A 16,943-nucleotide genomic window follows, 5' to 3' on the forward strand; every position below is an offset into this window, starting at 1 on the left:
GTGGAAGCCCATTGAATAATAAAGAATTTTGATAGCTGGACAGAAATGCCAGGAATAAACTAGGGAAATGTAGGATGGCTCTTTTTCTTCCTTGTATGTTTTTTAATATTTTTAAATATTGAATATGTATGTTTTATATATTTTAATATTACCTGCACCCCATATCTCTCCTTCTGTTAAAATGGAGTTTTAGTGGTTATTATGGAGTAAGAAAAGTAATTTATGTGGGGCTTCAGGGTTATTTTGGGGTAAAAAAAAAAGGTTATTTATGAGGGGGTTTAAGGGTTCTTTTGGGATAAAATAAGTTTTATTTATGGGATTTTTCATTCAACCCTCCTCAATAATGTGGAATTGCCTTTTGCAGGTGCCACAGACAAGGCCAGCTCCAGAGACATCCAGGTGGGTTGATCTTTCCATGGAAAAACCCAGCTTTGGGGGGCATTTTGTGGACTGGCACGGTGCTTCCCATTAATCCTCAATCCCTGTGCTCTCCCTTGCAGCCAGCTGTGGTCCATCTCCAAGGCCAAGGCTCAGCAATCCAAGTGAAGAATGGTAAGGATCTCTTGATAATTGTGGGAAGAGCCCCTCCTGGATCCCAGTCCATCCCATGACAGAGCTCCAAGATGATCCCTGCCCATCCCTGTTCTCCAATACCCCTGCCCAGACTGCCCCAGAAGAGTCTTGTGTGGAGTCTCCACCTCCATTTCCCCATAGCTCCTGTGTATCTCCCAGATTATCCCTGCCCTGCCCACCCCAGTAATTCTGTCCCCCTGAACCTCCCTCTCGCTGACCTCCAGGTACATCTCATGCCTCCCCAGCCCCTCCATGACCAGGCCTTTTTTCCCCCCATTCTATTTTAAGCCCTCGGTGGATCCTCGTCCTATCTCTTCCTCATTTGCCCATTTTCCTCCAGTTTCCCAGGAATTTAAGGCAGGGAAGACCCAGTGGTGAGAGGACACAGAGGTGTTGTCCAGCTCTTCCTGAGGTCCCCTGAGCACCTCTGTCCCCACCAACAGCCTTTAATCCCAGATCCTGCCAAGCCATTTCCCATCCACAGGCAGCTCCTTGCTTTCCTCCTCCTTCCCACATCCCCATCCAAATTCTCCTCAAGTTGCTGCTCTCCCTGCCAACAGCTGGGGCTCATTCCTCACCTCCTGCCTCCCTGCTCTGGCTGTGCTGGACAGGAGCTGGCTTGTCCCTTCCCTGAGTCCCCACGTGCAGCTCCCCAGGGACCACATCCATCCATCCATCCATCCATCCATCCATCCATCCATCCATCCATCCATCCATCCATCCATCCTCACCCCAATCCCAGGCTGGGAGGGACTCCTGAGGGTGGAGGCTGCAGGAAGGAGCTGCAGGATCCCTGTCCATGAATTCCTGCCTCACACATGGGATGGGGAGGGCTGGCCACTGCTCCTGTGGGAAGGCAGCTTTCCCTGTGAGCAGTGGCAGCTGGAATTTCTCATGGACAGGGATTTGTGCTTGCAGCTCCCCAGAATGAAAAGGAAACTGCCCGTTCCCAGGAACAATGTGAGGGAAAAGCTGCTGTTTGCTTACGTTCAGAAAGCAATTTTCCCTTCATGACTGGGAATGCTGAGGGTTTCCAGAGGGATAACGCTGCTCTCTAAGAGTGGGAATGCCCTGTGAGTGTCCTTCCCTGCTGCTCAAGAACAATCCAGAGCTGGGAGCCAGGAATGCTGTCCAGCTGCCAGCCTGGAGAGCTCCAGCTGATGCACAGAATAATCTGAGTTGGAAGGGACTCACAAGGATCATCGAGTCCAACTCTTAAGTAAAAGGCCCATCCAGCAGGGAGAGGAGAGACAGATGGAGACTGAGAGGAAAAGAGTGGGATTTGACAAACTGAGGCACCTACAGAGATTGGCTCAGTTTGGGGCTCATAGCCAAGTCTGTCCCTAGGTTATCCCAGTAATCCCAGAGGACTGGGTGGTGGATCCATAAATCCGTATATTGAGGGATTATTGTGTTGTGAGATATGATGCAATTTCCTACTTCCTTGTTATTCTGGCTTTTTGAAACCTTAGGAGTTGTAAATGCAAAGGTTTTGTTATAATTATCCCAATTACAAAGTTGAGAATGGTGAAGTCAAGGAACCCCAGAATTAATATCAATTGTGTGACCCAAAGCTGGCCTCCATTTGCCTGGAGAAGAAAAAGCTCCAGGGAACCCCTTCCAGTGCCTAAAGGGACTCCAGGAGAGCTGGAGAAGGATTTTGGACAAGGGCCTGGGCTGACAGGACAAGAAAGAATGCTGAAGGAAGGTAGATTTAGTTAGGAGATTGGGAAGAAATCCTTCCCTGTGAGGGTGGAGAGGCCCTGGCACAGGATGCTCAGAGAAGCTGTGGCTGCTCCATCCCTGGAAGTGTCCAAGGCCAGGTTGGACAGGGCTTGGAGCAACCTGGGAGAGTGTAAGGCGTCTCTGCCTATGGAAGGGGATGGAATGGGATGAGTTTTAAGATCCCTTCCCATCCAAACCATTCCATGATGGTTCTCTGGTGACCATTCCCATGCACACAGTAGGGAATAGGGATCAAACAAGCTCAGCTGCAGGGTCAGGAGGAGGCAGGTCCGTGTCCAGCCCTGGGATAAGCAGAGCACAACAGGCCCTACACTGGATTTTGAGGTGGAGAACACAGAGGGCTGGGAGGACAGGTGATCTCACAAGCCATGGTGTGTGCGCAGAGCTAGAGAGGAGTCCCTGCTCCCACTCCCTGGTGTGTAATCCTGGGATCCCCCTCTGAGTTCCCTGCTCCCCGTGGTGCTGTGACTGTGTTTGTGTTGCTCCTGCGCTTTTCCTCCTGACGGGTACTGAGTGACCGCCGTTTTCTCATACTGAGATCTTTCAGGTGGAGTCCTCAATGACTGGTCTCGCATCACTCTGAACCCCAAGGTGTTTAAGCTGCATGCCCGCAGTGGGGAGCTGGAGGTACTGGTGGACGGCACATACTTCATCTATAGTCAGGTAGAAGTGAGTACGGTCCTAGGCTAACTCCTCCTATTCTTGTGTTCCGGTGGAAGCCTTGCATGAACCACGAGAGGGCTCCAGACAACAGACAAATGCCAGCAGCTTGTGTTCGGCTCAGGAGGGGTGTGGGGAGGAGTGTCACACCCCTGTCGCGGCCAGGACACCGCCCGCGAGGGATTAGTCACTGAAAGCACACCCCACACCAGCCAATCTCGGGGTTATCCCTCTGCTTATCTATATCCCGGCCCTTCCAAACCTCCCTGCAGGCAGGACGCTGAGCTCAGTGCTTTAAAAGACCCAAACTCTGGTCGTTTGTGGTTATTTTGGAGCTGTGTCACTCTGGAAGCACAGGACTCCCAGTCCAGGTGGTTTGGCCAGATTCCAGCCCAGGTGACTCCGTTTGCCTCCCCAGATCTGTGTAGCTCCTCCCCAGAGCCAGCTCTGGGATGAAGTGGACCATGGATGTCAGGTGCTCTTCCATGGAATAGGTGACACGTGTCCAGTTTGGATGGGGACAGAAAATACAACTCCACATGGGCCAAAGTATAATTGTTTCACAAGATGTTGATTGCTGGCCACAGTGTTGGACCAGTGAAGCCTCATCATTTGTGGTCCATCAAGGAGCAAAAAGGGATTCAGTGTTCAGGCAGCTCCTGCCTCCAAAAGGGCTGGATTTCCTTTCTCAGGAAGAAGCAGCTCCCTGAGACTGACTTCTCCTTGGACAGGTCTTCCTCCTGCAGCTGTTTGGAATCAGGGTGTGGGAGAGGGTTAAGTGAGGGCAAGTAGAGTCACAGAGCCTTGGAAGAAGTCAGGGTGTTCAATCAGTAGCGGCACTGTGAGGTGATTTCCTTCCAAGCTGTGGAGGTTGGGAGAGCCTTTTCCCTGTAATAGCTCGTGCCTGTGCAAGCACCGAGTCCAGTTACCCAGGAGGCAGCTCCCAGGCCACCTTAGGGCAGTTCTGATGTCACCACTAAAGGAGGCTCCTGGCACCAGGAAGCAGGACTGGCCAGGTAAGTGCAAGAGGCCTTCAGTGGAATGTGTGTGTCTGTGTGTGGGGTGAGAAGCTGCTGTAGCACGCAGGGGGTCCTGCATGGCTCTGTGCAGGTGTGTGGAATAAGCAGGATAGTAGCTCAGCCTTAGGCACACGGATTCAGGGGGTTTTGCATGCTTAGGTCAGTCTGAAGTGGAATAAAAGAGGCTCCTGGTTGGTTTGGGACAAGTCACCTGTGAGTGCAGGTGTTGGGGCCAGCAGGAGCTGCACACACCCCCAGGACGCTGCACTTGCTCCCCGCACCCAAACCCCCTCCCTGACACCTTTCTCCCCCCTGCTTCACATCAGGTCTACTACATCAACTTCACCGATTTTGCCAGCTACGAGGTGGTGGTGGACGAGAAGCCCTTTCTGCAATGCACTCGCAGCATCGAGACCGGCAAGACCAACTTCAACACCTGCTACACGGCCGGCGTGTGCCTGCTCAAGGCCAGGCAGAAGATTGCTGTGAAGATGGTCCACGCTGACATCTCCATCAACATGAGCAAGCACACGACTTTCTTTGGGGCCATCCGCCTGGGAGATGCACCCGCGTCCTAGAGAGGAACTTGGCATGGCCAGGGACGCCCACAGAACTGCCCAGTGCTGCTGTTCATAAAGCCTATCAGTATTTCAGGGGTTCTGTAATCCGGCCATAAAGGAAACTGATCCAGAGCTATTTATTCCTATATGTGAATGCAGGAAGCACAATTGTCCTCTGTGACTCGCGGGGAGACTCGGATCAAACCAAAAAGCTGGTGGGGAGAGCGTTGTGAGGAGGAAAGGCTGTTGGGTGTGCCTTCTCTCAGTATTTCAAGTATTACTGCACTGATACTCTGCTCTGTGACCTTCACACGAGGCTTGCTGGGAGAGCTGGGGGTTCTGCTCGGATGTTGGCGCTGGCAGGAGCATCCCAGGCAGAAGGGAGCGGGAGGACACGGACTCCTGTCCCCAAATCCCAGCCAGGCTCCTGCATGTGCACGCTAACCACAGCCAGGAAGGGGGTTCTGGCTCCCTGCCTTCCCAGGGGGAGCTGGAAGGGCTGGGGGGCGAGGGGAGGTGCGTGAGATAGGGTCAGTGGTGTTTACATTCATCCTCAGGAGGAGGAGGAGGAAAAGTGCCTCGACCTAGAGCTTGGAAGCAAAAGCAGGAAGTGCGAGAGGAAGAGGAGTAACTAGAGCGGGCTTAGCAGATAGGAAACTGCCTCCACATTCCAGAAACCACCAAATCCCAAAGAAAACGCCGATTCCCGGGTCCAGGCCTCTGCTCCTTTCAGCTCCTGCCCTTACCCCAGAGGTAACCTTGCCCCAGCAGGGGCTGCCTTCAAGTACTGCTGCTGTTACAGCAAGTTGAGTTGGGTTGGGGGTATTTTGGTTTTGTTTTGGTTTTTTTGTTTTGTTTTGTTTTGTTTGGGGGGGGGAGTTTTGTTTTGTTCTTTTTAATTAATATTTTGCAAACCAGAACACATTTCTACAGGCTTCACCGAGCCACGTAGAGCAGCCACAAGTACTTGTGACAACACTCGGAGGAAGTTTGTTATGTTTAAGAATAAAATATTCAAACAGGAGATTTTTTTTTCTGTTTTAATAGCAACTGTCCTGCTTTTAGATGTGGTTTTTAGCCTTCCTCCCCCCACCCCTTTCCTTTTGGCACCCTTCTACCTAAAATAAGTGGTGATGGAGACTTTAGCAAAGGAAAAAAAATGGGATTTTAAAATCTGGTCCAGCATGAAGTCACCACTTTTTCTTTTCTCTGAGCCCTGCTGAGTCTAGTCATAACTTGATTTCTGGTGACTAATAGAGGAGCTGGGACACTATTGTTTCTTTTGGCTTCTTGAGCAACTCTGTCCCGTTACCTCCCCTCAGCTGGGGAGACCTAAAGCCATAAGATGCTCTGAGCCATAAGAGGCACAAATTGCTCTGTTGTTTCAGCCCTTGGCTCACACTTGCTCAGCTTGGTTGGGGTTTTGTTTCCCTGTGTTTCTTTCCAGAGCCTGTTTGTGCTTTCAAGAGGGGAGTGAAGTTGCAGCTTGTGTAGAAATGGGACAAATCCCAAAGTGGCATCTTCAGCCTGGAGCAGGGAAGGTTTTGGGGACTCAGTGTCTCAAGGGGCTCCAGGAGAGCTGGAGAGGGACTTTGCACAAGGGCCTGGAGTGACAGGACAAGGGGGAATGGCTCCCCACTGCTAGAGGGTAGGAATAGATGACACATTGGGAAGGAATCCTTCCCTGTGATGGTGCTAAGGTCCTGGCACCATCCTGGCAAGATGCCCCTGGATCCATGGAAGTGTCCAAAGCAAGTTGGATGGGGCTTGGAGCACCCTGGGCTGGTGACAGCTGCCCCTGCCCATGGCAGGGTGTGGAACTGTTTGATCCATAAGATCCCTCCCAGCCCAATCCTGTGATTCCATCTCTGGGTGCTGGCTCCATTCAGAGGTGGCTCGTGGTCACCTGCAGGGTGTGGGAGGGACGTGTCCCAGCTCTGTGCTGTGGCCACAGAGGGTCCGCCCTGCCTGGAGCATTCCTGGCTCCAGCCCTAGTGAGTGATGTCCCTTGCCAAGTGTTGCAGTTATTGGGAGACAAAAATTCCTCGGGGCAGCGGCGTTGGCCGCGGCCTCGCTATTCACAGGAGCTGTGCACTTCGGGAAACAACTGCGTGACAAATGGGCTGCTCTGCCTTTTTAGTGGCTTCTCCTCCCTTCAGCCTCGACATGTGGGACGGGCAAGAGCCTTGGGGGCTCTTCACTGGGCTTTGTGGTTTTCTTTCCTTTCAAATGGATTAAGAGGGACATGTTCCTGTGACAAGAATGAAGCGGGACAACTGTGTACAGTGAGAACATGAAGCAAATCGTTAACAGGATTGCTTTAGAACAGGCCTGAGCAGCAAGGCTGGGGGCAGCCATAAATAACAGGGGGTTGGGAGAGCCAGGGATGGAGTTTGCATTCCTTGTCCCCCACTGGCAGGATCTGGGATGTGCTCCATGGCTGTGGGCAGGGGGAGGCAGAGGGAGAATCCCTTTGCTCTGTAAAAGGCCCGAGTGTTGCTGTTCCTGTGGTGTGTGCTTGGGATGTTGGAGGAGAGCAGGAGACAGCAGTTCCTGCATGGAAGTTCTTCCTGGTGCATGCTTGGGGTGCAGGAGGGAGCAACTCCTTCATGGAATGTGTTAAAAGGCTTTTTCTGGTGCTCACACTAACCAAAGTGTGAGTTGAAGACATGGACTTGGGTCTGGCTTCAGGTGGCCTTGGCAAACACAGCTCTTTCCTTGTCTTGGTGTTCCTGGTGGGATGTCCCTCCCCAGCCACACCAGGAGCTCCCAAGGAAGGTCTGTATGGCCACAGCAGAGGGTTGGCTGTGCTTTGTGAGGAGACAGCTCCATCCTTCAGGGGTGGGAGAGCCATGGTCCCCTCACTGCGATCAGAGCTGCTCAGGAGCCCAATGCCCTGGGAATCCAGGGAAGGAAGGGCAGATCCTGTGGACTTGGATAACCAGGTATCCTGCTCCCAAACAGCCAGGCTGGAGCCCATCACTCACAGCAGGGACAGGTGGTTCTGTCCCTGCTTCCTCCACACCTCAGTCCTGCTGCTCGTTCCTCACATCCTTTGGAGATTTCTCCCACAAAAGCCTCAGTGGGAGCAGGGAACTTCTCCAACAGATCCTGCTGGAGCCCTGGAGCCAGCGTGGAGGGCAGGAAGGCCAAGAAGCACAAGGGAGCTGGTTTCTCCCTGCTCAGGCCATGTGGTTCACTCTGCCTTTATCACAATCCAAGAGCAGCCTCTCGGTGTTTGCCGGCTCTGATCCACACCCGGCGCTCCCACCAAGGGAGTTCACAGCCCTGGGATGCAAATGCCCAGGGATTCTCTGCAGAAGTCCCTGCTCCACATCAGGGACTTTTCAGCTGCTGACAGGGGCTGTGTCACCGTGCAGAGCCACGTCCAGCAGTCGGGGTGTGCAGGGGGACAGGCCGGGCTTCCCGGGGCATGGCAGGGCTGGATGTGCTGGTTCTGCTTCGGGGGTCACCCGGAGGTCGGTGTTTCCCTGGCAGGAGCTCACATCTGCACAGATGTGCCGTGTACACCACGGGGCAGCTGCCCAAAATGCCAACCCTGGCCTGTCCCCACTGTTCTGCCTGGCCTGGATGCTGGGGACACACGGCCAGCTCAAGGCTGAGTCACATCCTGAGGTGACAAAGTGTCCCCCACCATGCTGACTATCAGAGGGGTAACTCAGTTGTGTAACTCTCTGTGTGTGTATATATATATATATATATATATATATAAATAATCTTTATTTATTTATGTATTTTATGTCTATATACTATTTTTTTCCTGCCAGACACCTCCAGGATTAGAGCATGAGCTCTGTGGCTGAAACTTCACATCCTTTCAGTAGCCTGAGTTGCTCTTTCACATGCAATTAGCCACATTGAGCAAAAAAAAAAAAAAAAAACAAACCCAAACTGTGCATTTTGAAGAGTGCCCCGTGAAGCATGAGGGGCGTGTCCCCAAGGAGTGTGTCAGCACTAGGTGGCACAAGGACACGGAGATACCATCACCGAAAAAGTGTCCCTGTGGGTGGGGCACAGCTCCGGGCGCACAGATCCCACCTGGAGCTGCCGCAGGGACAGTTCCCTTCTGTTCCTGCCCTGGGCGAGGAGGTGACCCGGCAGCCCAGGTGGGGACACGGGGTGTGACAGCAGGAGGAGGAGGAGGAGGAGGGGGATTCCCCCTCTGCACATCCCAGGGGAAGAGCCCTGGGAAGCTGTTGTTTCCCGAGAGAGGCAGAGTCCCCCTGGGCTGGGCTGTGCTGGGATGGGGAGGGACTGTCACTGCCTGGGTGTGACAGTCGGGTGATCCCACAGCCAGGAGCTGTCCCTGGCTCAGGATGGCTGCAGAGCCCTCGCCAGCTGCCCCTGCTGTCCCGGGAGCTGGCACATCCTCTCCCTAGCACAGGGAAACTCCCCCAGACCCTCTCAGCTTTCCAGTGCCACCTCTGCCCCCTGGCATTTGATGTCACAGCGGGTCCAGCCGGTCACCTGAGCTCCCTCCTCCCCATCCTGCCGTTTCTCTTTCCCTTCCCTGTGGCTTTGTGCCGTTTTTCCCCCTCTGCGAGCTGATGTCTTTCTTTTCCCACTTCCGTAGCTACGAACACCCACATGCCTTATCTCCTTCCCCCATCCCATCCTGAAGCCTATTTATACAGAGCCTGGCTCCTGCCCAGCCTGCCAGCGACGCCGCAGGAGCGGGACGGGGCTGGCAGCGCCCGCAGCCCAACATGCTCTGGGCTGCACGGGGATGTTTCCTGCTCTGCCTGCTCCCGTCCATCCTCAGAGCCCGGGCTAGCCCCGAGACCAGGCCCAGCTTCCCCCTGTGCCAGCAGGTAAGGCTGTTTTCCAAGGAGCACCTGGGCTGGGATGGCTCCAGCAGCGTGGCTGGGGCTGCCAGCATCGCCCTGGGTCTCCTCCCTGTGGCTCTCACCTCCCTCCAGCCCCCATCTCTTTAACTTTCCCAGCTTTTCCTCTGTTTTCCTGCCTTGGAGCTGGTTTCCTGTGAGGTGGTCCCTGGCATCCAGCTGCTCCCACGTCCCTGCCATGCCTGAGGTGCTCAGAGGATGGAGTGCAGGGATTCCAGTGAGGCAGCTGAGAGCCTGGATGGGGATCAGCAGGTTTCTGTCTCCCCAGAAAAAAATCAGCTGCTCCCATCCAGGTTCCCAATTCCTGAGGAAACCAGAGTGAGAGGAAAGGTGGAGCCTACAAAGTGCCCTTCCTCTGCCTAGACAGGGATGCTCTGGACCAGCTGGGCTTGGGAAGGGGGAGCAGTGCTCATTCCCACTTTTCATGCCCATCTTGGACAGCAGCTGGCTTGACTGAAGCCATGGTTTTTAGCCCCTCCTCATTCACACCTCTCCTGTCTCTCCGCAGAGCCCCACGAAGGTGTCTTGCAAAGGAGTCGGCCTGCAGAAATTTCCCAAGGAGCTTGGCAAAGGAATTAAGTACCTTGAACTCTCCAACAACTTCATCCAAAACCTGTCAGGCAGCAACATGCCAGGATTTGGGCAGCTGGAGTACCTGGATATGTGCTTCAACCAGCTGGAATCCGTGTCAGCCACCGCCCTGGCTGAGCTGCCTCGGCTGCGCTCGCTGCTCCTGGGCTCAAACCACCTGGACCGGAATTACTTGGCTAACGGGGAAGCTTTCCATCTGCTCAGGAATATAGAGGTCCTGGACCTGTCTGTGAATAACCTGGAGAGCCACATGGCCAGCTGGTACATCAGCAACCTCACCAGCCTGAGGGTGCTGGATCTCTCTGGGAACACGATGACCAAGCTGCAGGCAGGGACCTTCTGGAGCTCACCGCGGCTGCGCCAGCTCGACCTCAGCCACAACTACATCAGGGAGATCCAGGAGGGAACTTTTGAGCCTCTGGAAGAGCTGGAGGTGCTGAACTTGGCTTTGAATTCCCTCCACTGTATCTCTGGCTTCAGCCTCACACAGCTGCAAGTTTTAAACCTCAGCCACAACGCCCTGGAGCTCTTCTCCGAGGAGGAGGGAGCGGAGCCCTACCTGCTCCGAGTGCTCGACTTGAGCCATAACAGACTCCTCTCTTTCCCAGAGCTCCCCAGAGCCCATGATCTCACACACTTAAACCTCTCCAACAACCTCATTTCTTCCCTGCTCCCAGGTTCACCCCATCCCTGGGAGTTTATCCTGCCCTACAAGGAGATGCAGAGGTTCAACAGGACTGTGCGTCCTGTGGCCGCTCTGACACACGTGGCTGACCTGGATCTCAGCAATAACCGCCTGGAGCTGTTCCCATTTTCCTTCTTCCACAGCCTGGGCTCCCTGCACAGCCTCAGCCTGGCAAGGAACTGCCTCCAGGACGTGGCCAGGGAATCTGTCACCAATGGCACGGAGCTGTCCGTGCGCTCACTGGACCTCCACAGCAATGCCCTCCGTGTGCTGCCACGCTGGTTCTTCGATTCCCTGCCTCACCTGGAATCCATGGATCTGGGCTCCAACAGCCTCCAGCCTTGTGAGAGCCAGGGGAGTGACCAGGGAAGGGATTTCCAAGGGGATTCTCACACGTCAGCCCCCGGAGACACCTGCACCCCCTTCTACAACGTGCCTCACTTGAAGCACCTGAGCCTGTCCAAGAACAACATCTCCAGGCTGCAGCCCCATGCTTTCAGTGGGACCCCACTGCTCTCCCTGGACCTGTCAGGAAACAGGGAGTTGTCCATGCCCCCAGGAGCACTGGCAGGGCTGGAGCTGTCCCTGCAGGAGCTCTCTCTGAGGGACAACCAGATGGACGAGGCAGCGCTGCCCTGCCTGGGCACGCTCCGAGTGCTGGACCTGTTGGGCAACCACCTGAGCCTGCTGCCCCCGGGGCTTTCCTGCTCCCCTCTGCAGAGCCTGGACGTTCGGAATAACAACCTGCAGGCCTTGGGAGCGGTCAGGAGCTGGTCCCACAGCCTGAGGGCCGTGTCTGTGGCTGGGAACCCCTGGAGCTGCTGCTCTCTGGGCTGGCTGGACACGCTGCGTGCGGCCGGCGTGGCCGTGCCCGACCTGCGCCAGGCCCGCTGCCTCTTCCAGGAGCATGGCCGGAATATCTCGGCCAGGATCACCGGCACTCCCCGGTGGAACTGTCCCCAGCCCGAGGGCACTGCCTCCCTGGCTCTGCTGGTGGCCCTGGTGGGCCTTTTCCTCCTCGGTGCCTGGGTGTTCTGCCTCCTGAGGAAAGGGCGGAAGGCTGCGAGATGTGCGGGACTGGAGAGCAACAGGGTGGGAGTGTCCCAGCCCCACCCCAGAGGACAGGGGCCAGCCGAGGAGAGGCCACCTGACAGCATCACCAAAGTGTAGCCCAGAGCTGCAGCCATCGGTCAGAACTCTAATTATTATTATTAATAATATTAATATTAATAATATTATTGTGGTTGAAGTCTCGCTGGTTACCTGCATGATTTGTGAACCCAGTGACAGGAGCGTGGTGGGTGCTGGGCTCTTAGCCACCTCCTCTTCTCCAGAAGGGACATTCCCCATCCTCTGTGATCCCTGCCAGAAATTAAACATGGAATTTGGGGTGCCATCACACATTCCCATCTCTCAGCACAGGAAAAGAACCATGACCTGGCTGCCAGGGCACCCCCCTTCCTCCACATCACACTCAGCTGGATGGGAATTGTCTCCATTGGGGCCACCTGGCTGTTTCCCAGCTAGCCCAGCAGCCCCTTTAAAAATGTTTAATAGCTCTGCTAACACCCTGCTGCTGCTCCTGAAGCATTCCCTAACTCGGGAGGAGTGGGAATGAGAATAGTGCTTGGTGGTGGCTCACAGTGCTGGGGTGGGGAGGGGGTTTCTGTGCCCACCTCTCTGCTGCCTTTCCTTGCTGTGGATGCTGGGAGGAATTCCACCCTGTCCTCCCCCACTGGGATGGTGGGAATGGGAGAACTGGGGGTCTGTGCTGTCCCTGCTGGCACAAGATGTCCCACCCTCAGTGGCAGGACCCCCAAGGTGATGGTGGCAGAGACAGCTGGTCCCAGCCCGAGGTAAGTGCTGCCCAAATTGTGGTCCTGGCTGGATTTGGCACCCTCTGAGCACCCCCCAAAGCCAGGGATGATCTAGGGGCTCAGACCCCAGCACAGCAAGGCAGCAGGAGGAGGTGTTGAGTGGGATTGTCACTGTGTGCTGGTGACCTGTCTGGCTTCCCTGGGCAGAGTGGGAACACCTGAAGGTCTGGTCCAGCTCCAGGAAATACAGACTGAGGCTGCAGTGAAAACTTTAATGTTTCACATCCATTTGGTTCCACCTTGGAAGTCCCCAGCTGGGCCCAGTCACCTCCACACACCTGGTGGGTTGGAGCTGTGGGGGCAAAAGGGCTTGGAAGTTACTTAAAATCCCAATTGCTTCATTTTCTTCCTTTTTTTTTTTTTTCCTTCAAGCTTATCATGGTTTTACTGGGAAGCAGAAAGGGCATTTTTGATGTAAAGTATATCAGGGCTTCAGCTTCCTGTCCTTGCTGGGCACACAGCTCCAGGCCCCCCAGTGACTTTGGTAGCCCCCACATTCCCACCTCTGCCTCAGTTTCCCTCTGATGCAGAGCTCTGTGCCCTGTCACAGTGAATAGCTATGGCAGGGGAGCCTGTCACTGTGTGTCACCACCCTGCAGGACCCTGGGGACAGGAGGGAACCCAGCCTCCTGCTCCAGGGCTGCTGTTTGCTGGATCTCCTGCTCCCACACCCCTTCCCCTGAACTCCTGTTCCCATGTCCCTTTCAAGTCACAAAAGGTGACAGGTCCCTGTGTCACAGCCACCACAACCCTTGTCTGCTCTCGTTTTGATGCTCCCTGGCTCCATCCCCAGTGCTGTCCCCACCCCTGATGTCCATGGGCAGCCACAGCCAGCTGTTCTCTGGGCATGGGGTGTCCCAGGAGCTGCTGTGCCCACCTGGGGCTTCTCCCCAGCTCTGTCCCCTGTCCCTGGGTGACACCTGAGCTCCAGGGGCAGGGACCTGCTCCCCCAGTGTCCCCAGGTGAGCGCAGACTGTCCCTGGGGCAGGGACCTGCTCCCCCAGTGTCCCCAGGTGAGCGCAGACTGTCCCTGGGGCAGGATTTGCTTTTCCAGTGCTGGGACAGCAGCTGGGGGAGCTCAGCCCATCCCGACCTTTGCCATCCTCCTGCCCCAGCGCTCGGTGACATTGCAGGGACACTTCAGTGCCCAAAGTGCCTTCCCTGGGTGTTTCTGGTGCATTTTTGTGGCCTCTGCTCCTCGTTTCACCCTTTCCCAGGCTGTATCACAGGAGATGTCCTGGCTTTGTGCTGCTCCCACCAGCGTTAATCCCGGAGCTGGGGACGGGCGGGGACACCGCGTACCACCGGGTGCTCAGGGACACCATGCGCTGCCGGCACTCGGTGCCAGGCGCTGCCTCGGGCACCCTGAGTGTCCCCAGCCGTGTTTGTGTCCCCGCGGAGCAGCAGCTGGCGGGGGTTGACCCCTTCAGGGCAGTGGCACTTGGGGACAGCGGCTGCTGATGCTGGAGTTTCTCTGGGGACTGAAGCATCTGCTGGAAAATGCACTGAAAATAGAGGGGGAGAATCCTGGGGCTGGTTTTACCCCACGAAAAAAGCTCCCAAATAACTGGACTTGATCTCAGAGGATTTTTTGAGCCCTAAGGGTTCTGTACAGCCCAGGGTAAGGGGGGAAGAGGGGGAACTCCCCAGGCTGAGGAGAGGCTGTGAAGGTGTGGAAAATGAGCCAGGGCAATGCTGTTGGGTTATCACCATTATTGATGTCTGTGTGCTTTCCTACCTCAAAGAAAAACGGGATTCTGGGTTGTGCTCTCATGGATTTACCAAGAATTTAATCCCTCTTCCAGCCCCAGGAGCAGCTTGGCCAGGAGCAGGACATGAGGTGAGCCTGTGCTGGCCCAGGGTGGGACAATGAGGTGGCACCAAACCACATTTGTGTCCCCAGAACCAGCACGAGGACAAGAGAAATGCGGGGTCTGTGCTGAGCTCTGCTCTGCTGCTCATCCGGAGCTTCCCGTGCTTTAGGGGAAATGGTTTCCCTATCCCAGGCATGCCTTGGCATCTCCAGCATTTTCTTGATCCAGAAGGAGGGCAAAAGATCTGTAGAATATTAAATTTTGAACAAATAAAGCGGCAATGCCAAAAATGTTGCATTTTCGTGTCAGGCTGGAAGGCGGCAGGAGTGTAAATTTTGGTCTGACAAAAAAAGCAGCAGTGATTAAAATGTGACCATTGACAAATTTTCTAGAGAACTGGTTGAGAAATCCAGCAAAACTCATTCTTTCCAGTGGAAAGCCTTCACGTTTCCCTGGATCTGCATTTTCAAAGAAGAATAGATTTTTATCAAGAATTTCCACCGAGCTGTTTCACTAACCCAGGCGGAAATTACCTTCCCTCAACTCCCTTCAATTGCAGCAGCTTTGCTTTTCCCTTTTTGCTTGTTTTTTTTTTTTTTATTTTTCCCTTTTCTTTCCCTCTTTTTTTTTGGTTTTTTTTTTTTTTTCATGATCCATGGCTTCATCTGCTGCAGGAGCTGAAGGATATCCTCAGAAGTGCCTGGCAGATCTTCCTCCTCAGGCCATCCCAGCTGGGCAGAGTGAGGAGAGGAGGGGAGAATTTCTCTTGTTCTGTGTTCAGACAGAGCCCAAATTAACCTAAATCTCCCCAGTCCTGATAAGATAAGGAAGATAAGGAGTCCTTTCACCCAGCTGAATGTACCTCCCTTTCCAGAGGGCTGCTGGAGGTACAGTTTATTTAATTTTCCCTGATATTGCTGCAGATCCCATTCCCAAACGTGTTTTATCTCATCCAGCCCATCCTGGTGCTACCTGGGACGTTCTCCTGGTGAATGTGGCGCTTTCTCTGTGGCTTTGGGATGGCACAAGAGGCTGGTGGCACCTCCAGGACACTGCCCTGTGTCCCTCCCATCCGTAGGGCTGCTTCCCATTATCCCAGCCTGGTGCAGCGGCTCCGTGACTGGCACAGCTCCCCTGGCAGCCCTGCCCAGCCCGGGGGAGGCCGGGCGTGTCGTTCATGACACTTTTCCTCCTCTCCAGGGGCTCTGGCCGGGCTGGGCCCTCCATCCCGAGGTGCCCCGGGGTGTGGCAGATGTGGAACGTGTCCCCCCGAGTCCCTCCTGCTTCTGCTGGGTGTTTGGGGACAGATGTGCCACATGTTCTGCAGCTGGATCCTCCCTGCCAGCTGTGCTGGGCTGCCTGCATGGGGACACTGCTGTGGGCACACAGGGAAGTGTCACCCCCTGTGTGTGTCCTCATGCAGAGCCGCTGTCCCTGCTGCCGGGTTTGGGATGCTGTAGGGAGGGACAGGTGGCACTGGGAGGTGGCTCTTCAGGATCAGGTCCCTGCCACTGTCCCCAGCCTGTCCTCGTGCTCTCTGGAAGGAGGAAGGGGATGGTTTCCCTGTAGGAGAGCTGAGCTCCATGTCAGGAGGGGCTCCTGCCACCCAGGGTGACCATCCCACAGGGGACAGGGTGCTGCCAGTGCCCACCAGCAGCAGGAATCTCATCCCCATCCCGAGCCACGGCAGGAGCTGGAGCGTCAGTGCCCCGTGACCATGTGCCACCTCCCCCTGCGTCACTGTCACCGCTCTGGCGCAGGATGTGGCTCCTCACAGGCTCGGCCCGGAGGTGAGGCTGGGGTGGGCAGGTCACCGGTGCCTGGGGGGACACTTTGGTGGCAGGGAAACCCCTGGTAGGTCTCTGGATCTGCCCCTGCTGTGCCTGGGATCAGGGACACTGGGAGCTGGGACAGCGCATGGGCACCCTGCGTGCTCACAGGGGTCACAATCCACTCATGGGTGTTTGCTTTGGGCCCTGCCTCCCTGGAGGGAGGGACAGCAACCTTTGGCCCTCCAGGACAACTCTGCTGTTCCTGCACTAAAGCCTCACCCCAGCACCAGCTCTGCCCCTTTAGCCCCTCCTGGAGCTGTCCCCTTCCTGTGTCCCCAGGGTGGCCAGCACCAGGCAGAGGGATGGGATGGGACAGGACCTTTCCCAAAGTTTTCCCGGCTCCTTTGGTCTCCCCCCAGCGGTGAAGCCCCAGCTGGGGAAGGGAAGCCTCTCCTAGGCTGGGAATCCCCTCCTGCCACCCCCCAGCCCAGTTTGGAAGGGGAAGGAAGGGGTATTTTTAGCATTCACCCTGCTCTTGTTCCAAGGATTGAGCTAAAAAGAGGAATTGACGTTCAAAGGAGGGCTGGCTTTGCTTTAAAAGGAAGGGTTTGTGTTTTTCCTACTACTCCGTCATTGCAAAACTTTCCTGTGAAAAGGGATTGGTAAAAATACCTCTGGTGGGAGGTGGCAGCCTGTGACGGTTCCCTGTGCTGGCACTGCTTCCATTGCCCATTCCCAGGGTGAGCTCCCATCCCAAAGGTGGGACCAAGCCCCCTGTCCT

The 16,943-nt window shown here is 55.3% G+C and overlaps 2 protein-coding genes across 3 annotated transcripts in view; both read left to right on the forward strand.

The window, feature by feature from the left end:
• The window catches only part of EDA (ectodysplasin A), a 59,954-nt gene extending 54,372 nt beyond the window's left edge, over positions 1 to 5,582 (forward strand). The window contains exons 5-8 of one of the 2 annotated variants that reach the window (XM_058814105.1): positions 365 to 399; positions 501 to 552; positions 2,858 to 2,988; positions 4,325 to 5,582. In XM_058814105.1, coding sequence (XP_058670088.1) covers positions 365 to 399; positions 501 to 552; positions 2,858 to 2,988; positions 4,325 to 4,576 — 470 coding nt within the window. In that variant the 3' untranslated portion in view covers positions 4,577 to 5,582. The remainder of the gene's footprint in view (positions 1 to 364; positions 400 to 500; positions 553 to 2,857; positions 2,989 to 4,324) is intronic. The other variant, XM_058814106.1, reaches the window with a different exon arrangement.
• LOC131563827 (transforming growth factor beta activator LRRC32-like) lies at positions 4,906 to 11,869 on the forward strand. The gene is made up of 3 exons (XM_058813991.1): positions 4,906 to 4,917; positions 5,147 to 5,311; positions 9,932 to 11,869. The coding sequence occupies exons 1-3, from the start codon at positions 4,906 to 4,908 to the stop codon at positions 11,867 to 11,869; spliced, it is 2,115 nt and encodes a 704-aa protein (XP_058669974.1).
• The last annotated feature ends 5,074 nt before the right edge of the window (positions 11,870 to 16,943 follow it).

Source organism: Ammospiza caudacuta, chromosome 14 (genome assembly GCF_027887145.1).
Source record: "Ammospiza caudacuta isolate bAmmCau1 chromosome 14, bAmmCau1.pri, whole genome shotgun sequence".
Taxonomy (NCBI): Eukaryota; Metazoa; Chordata; class Aves; order Passeriformes; family Passerellidae; genus Ammospiza; species Ammospiza caudacuta.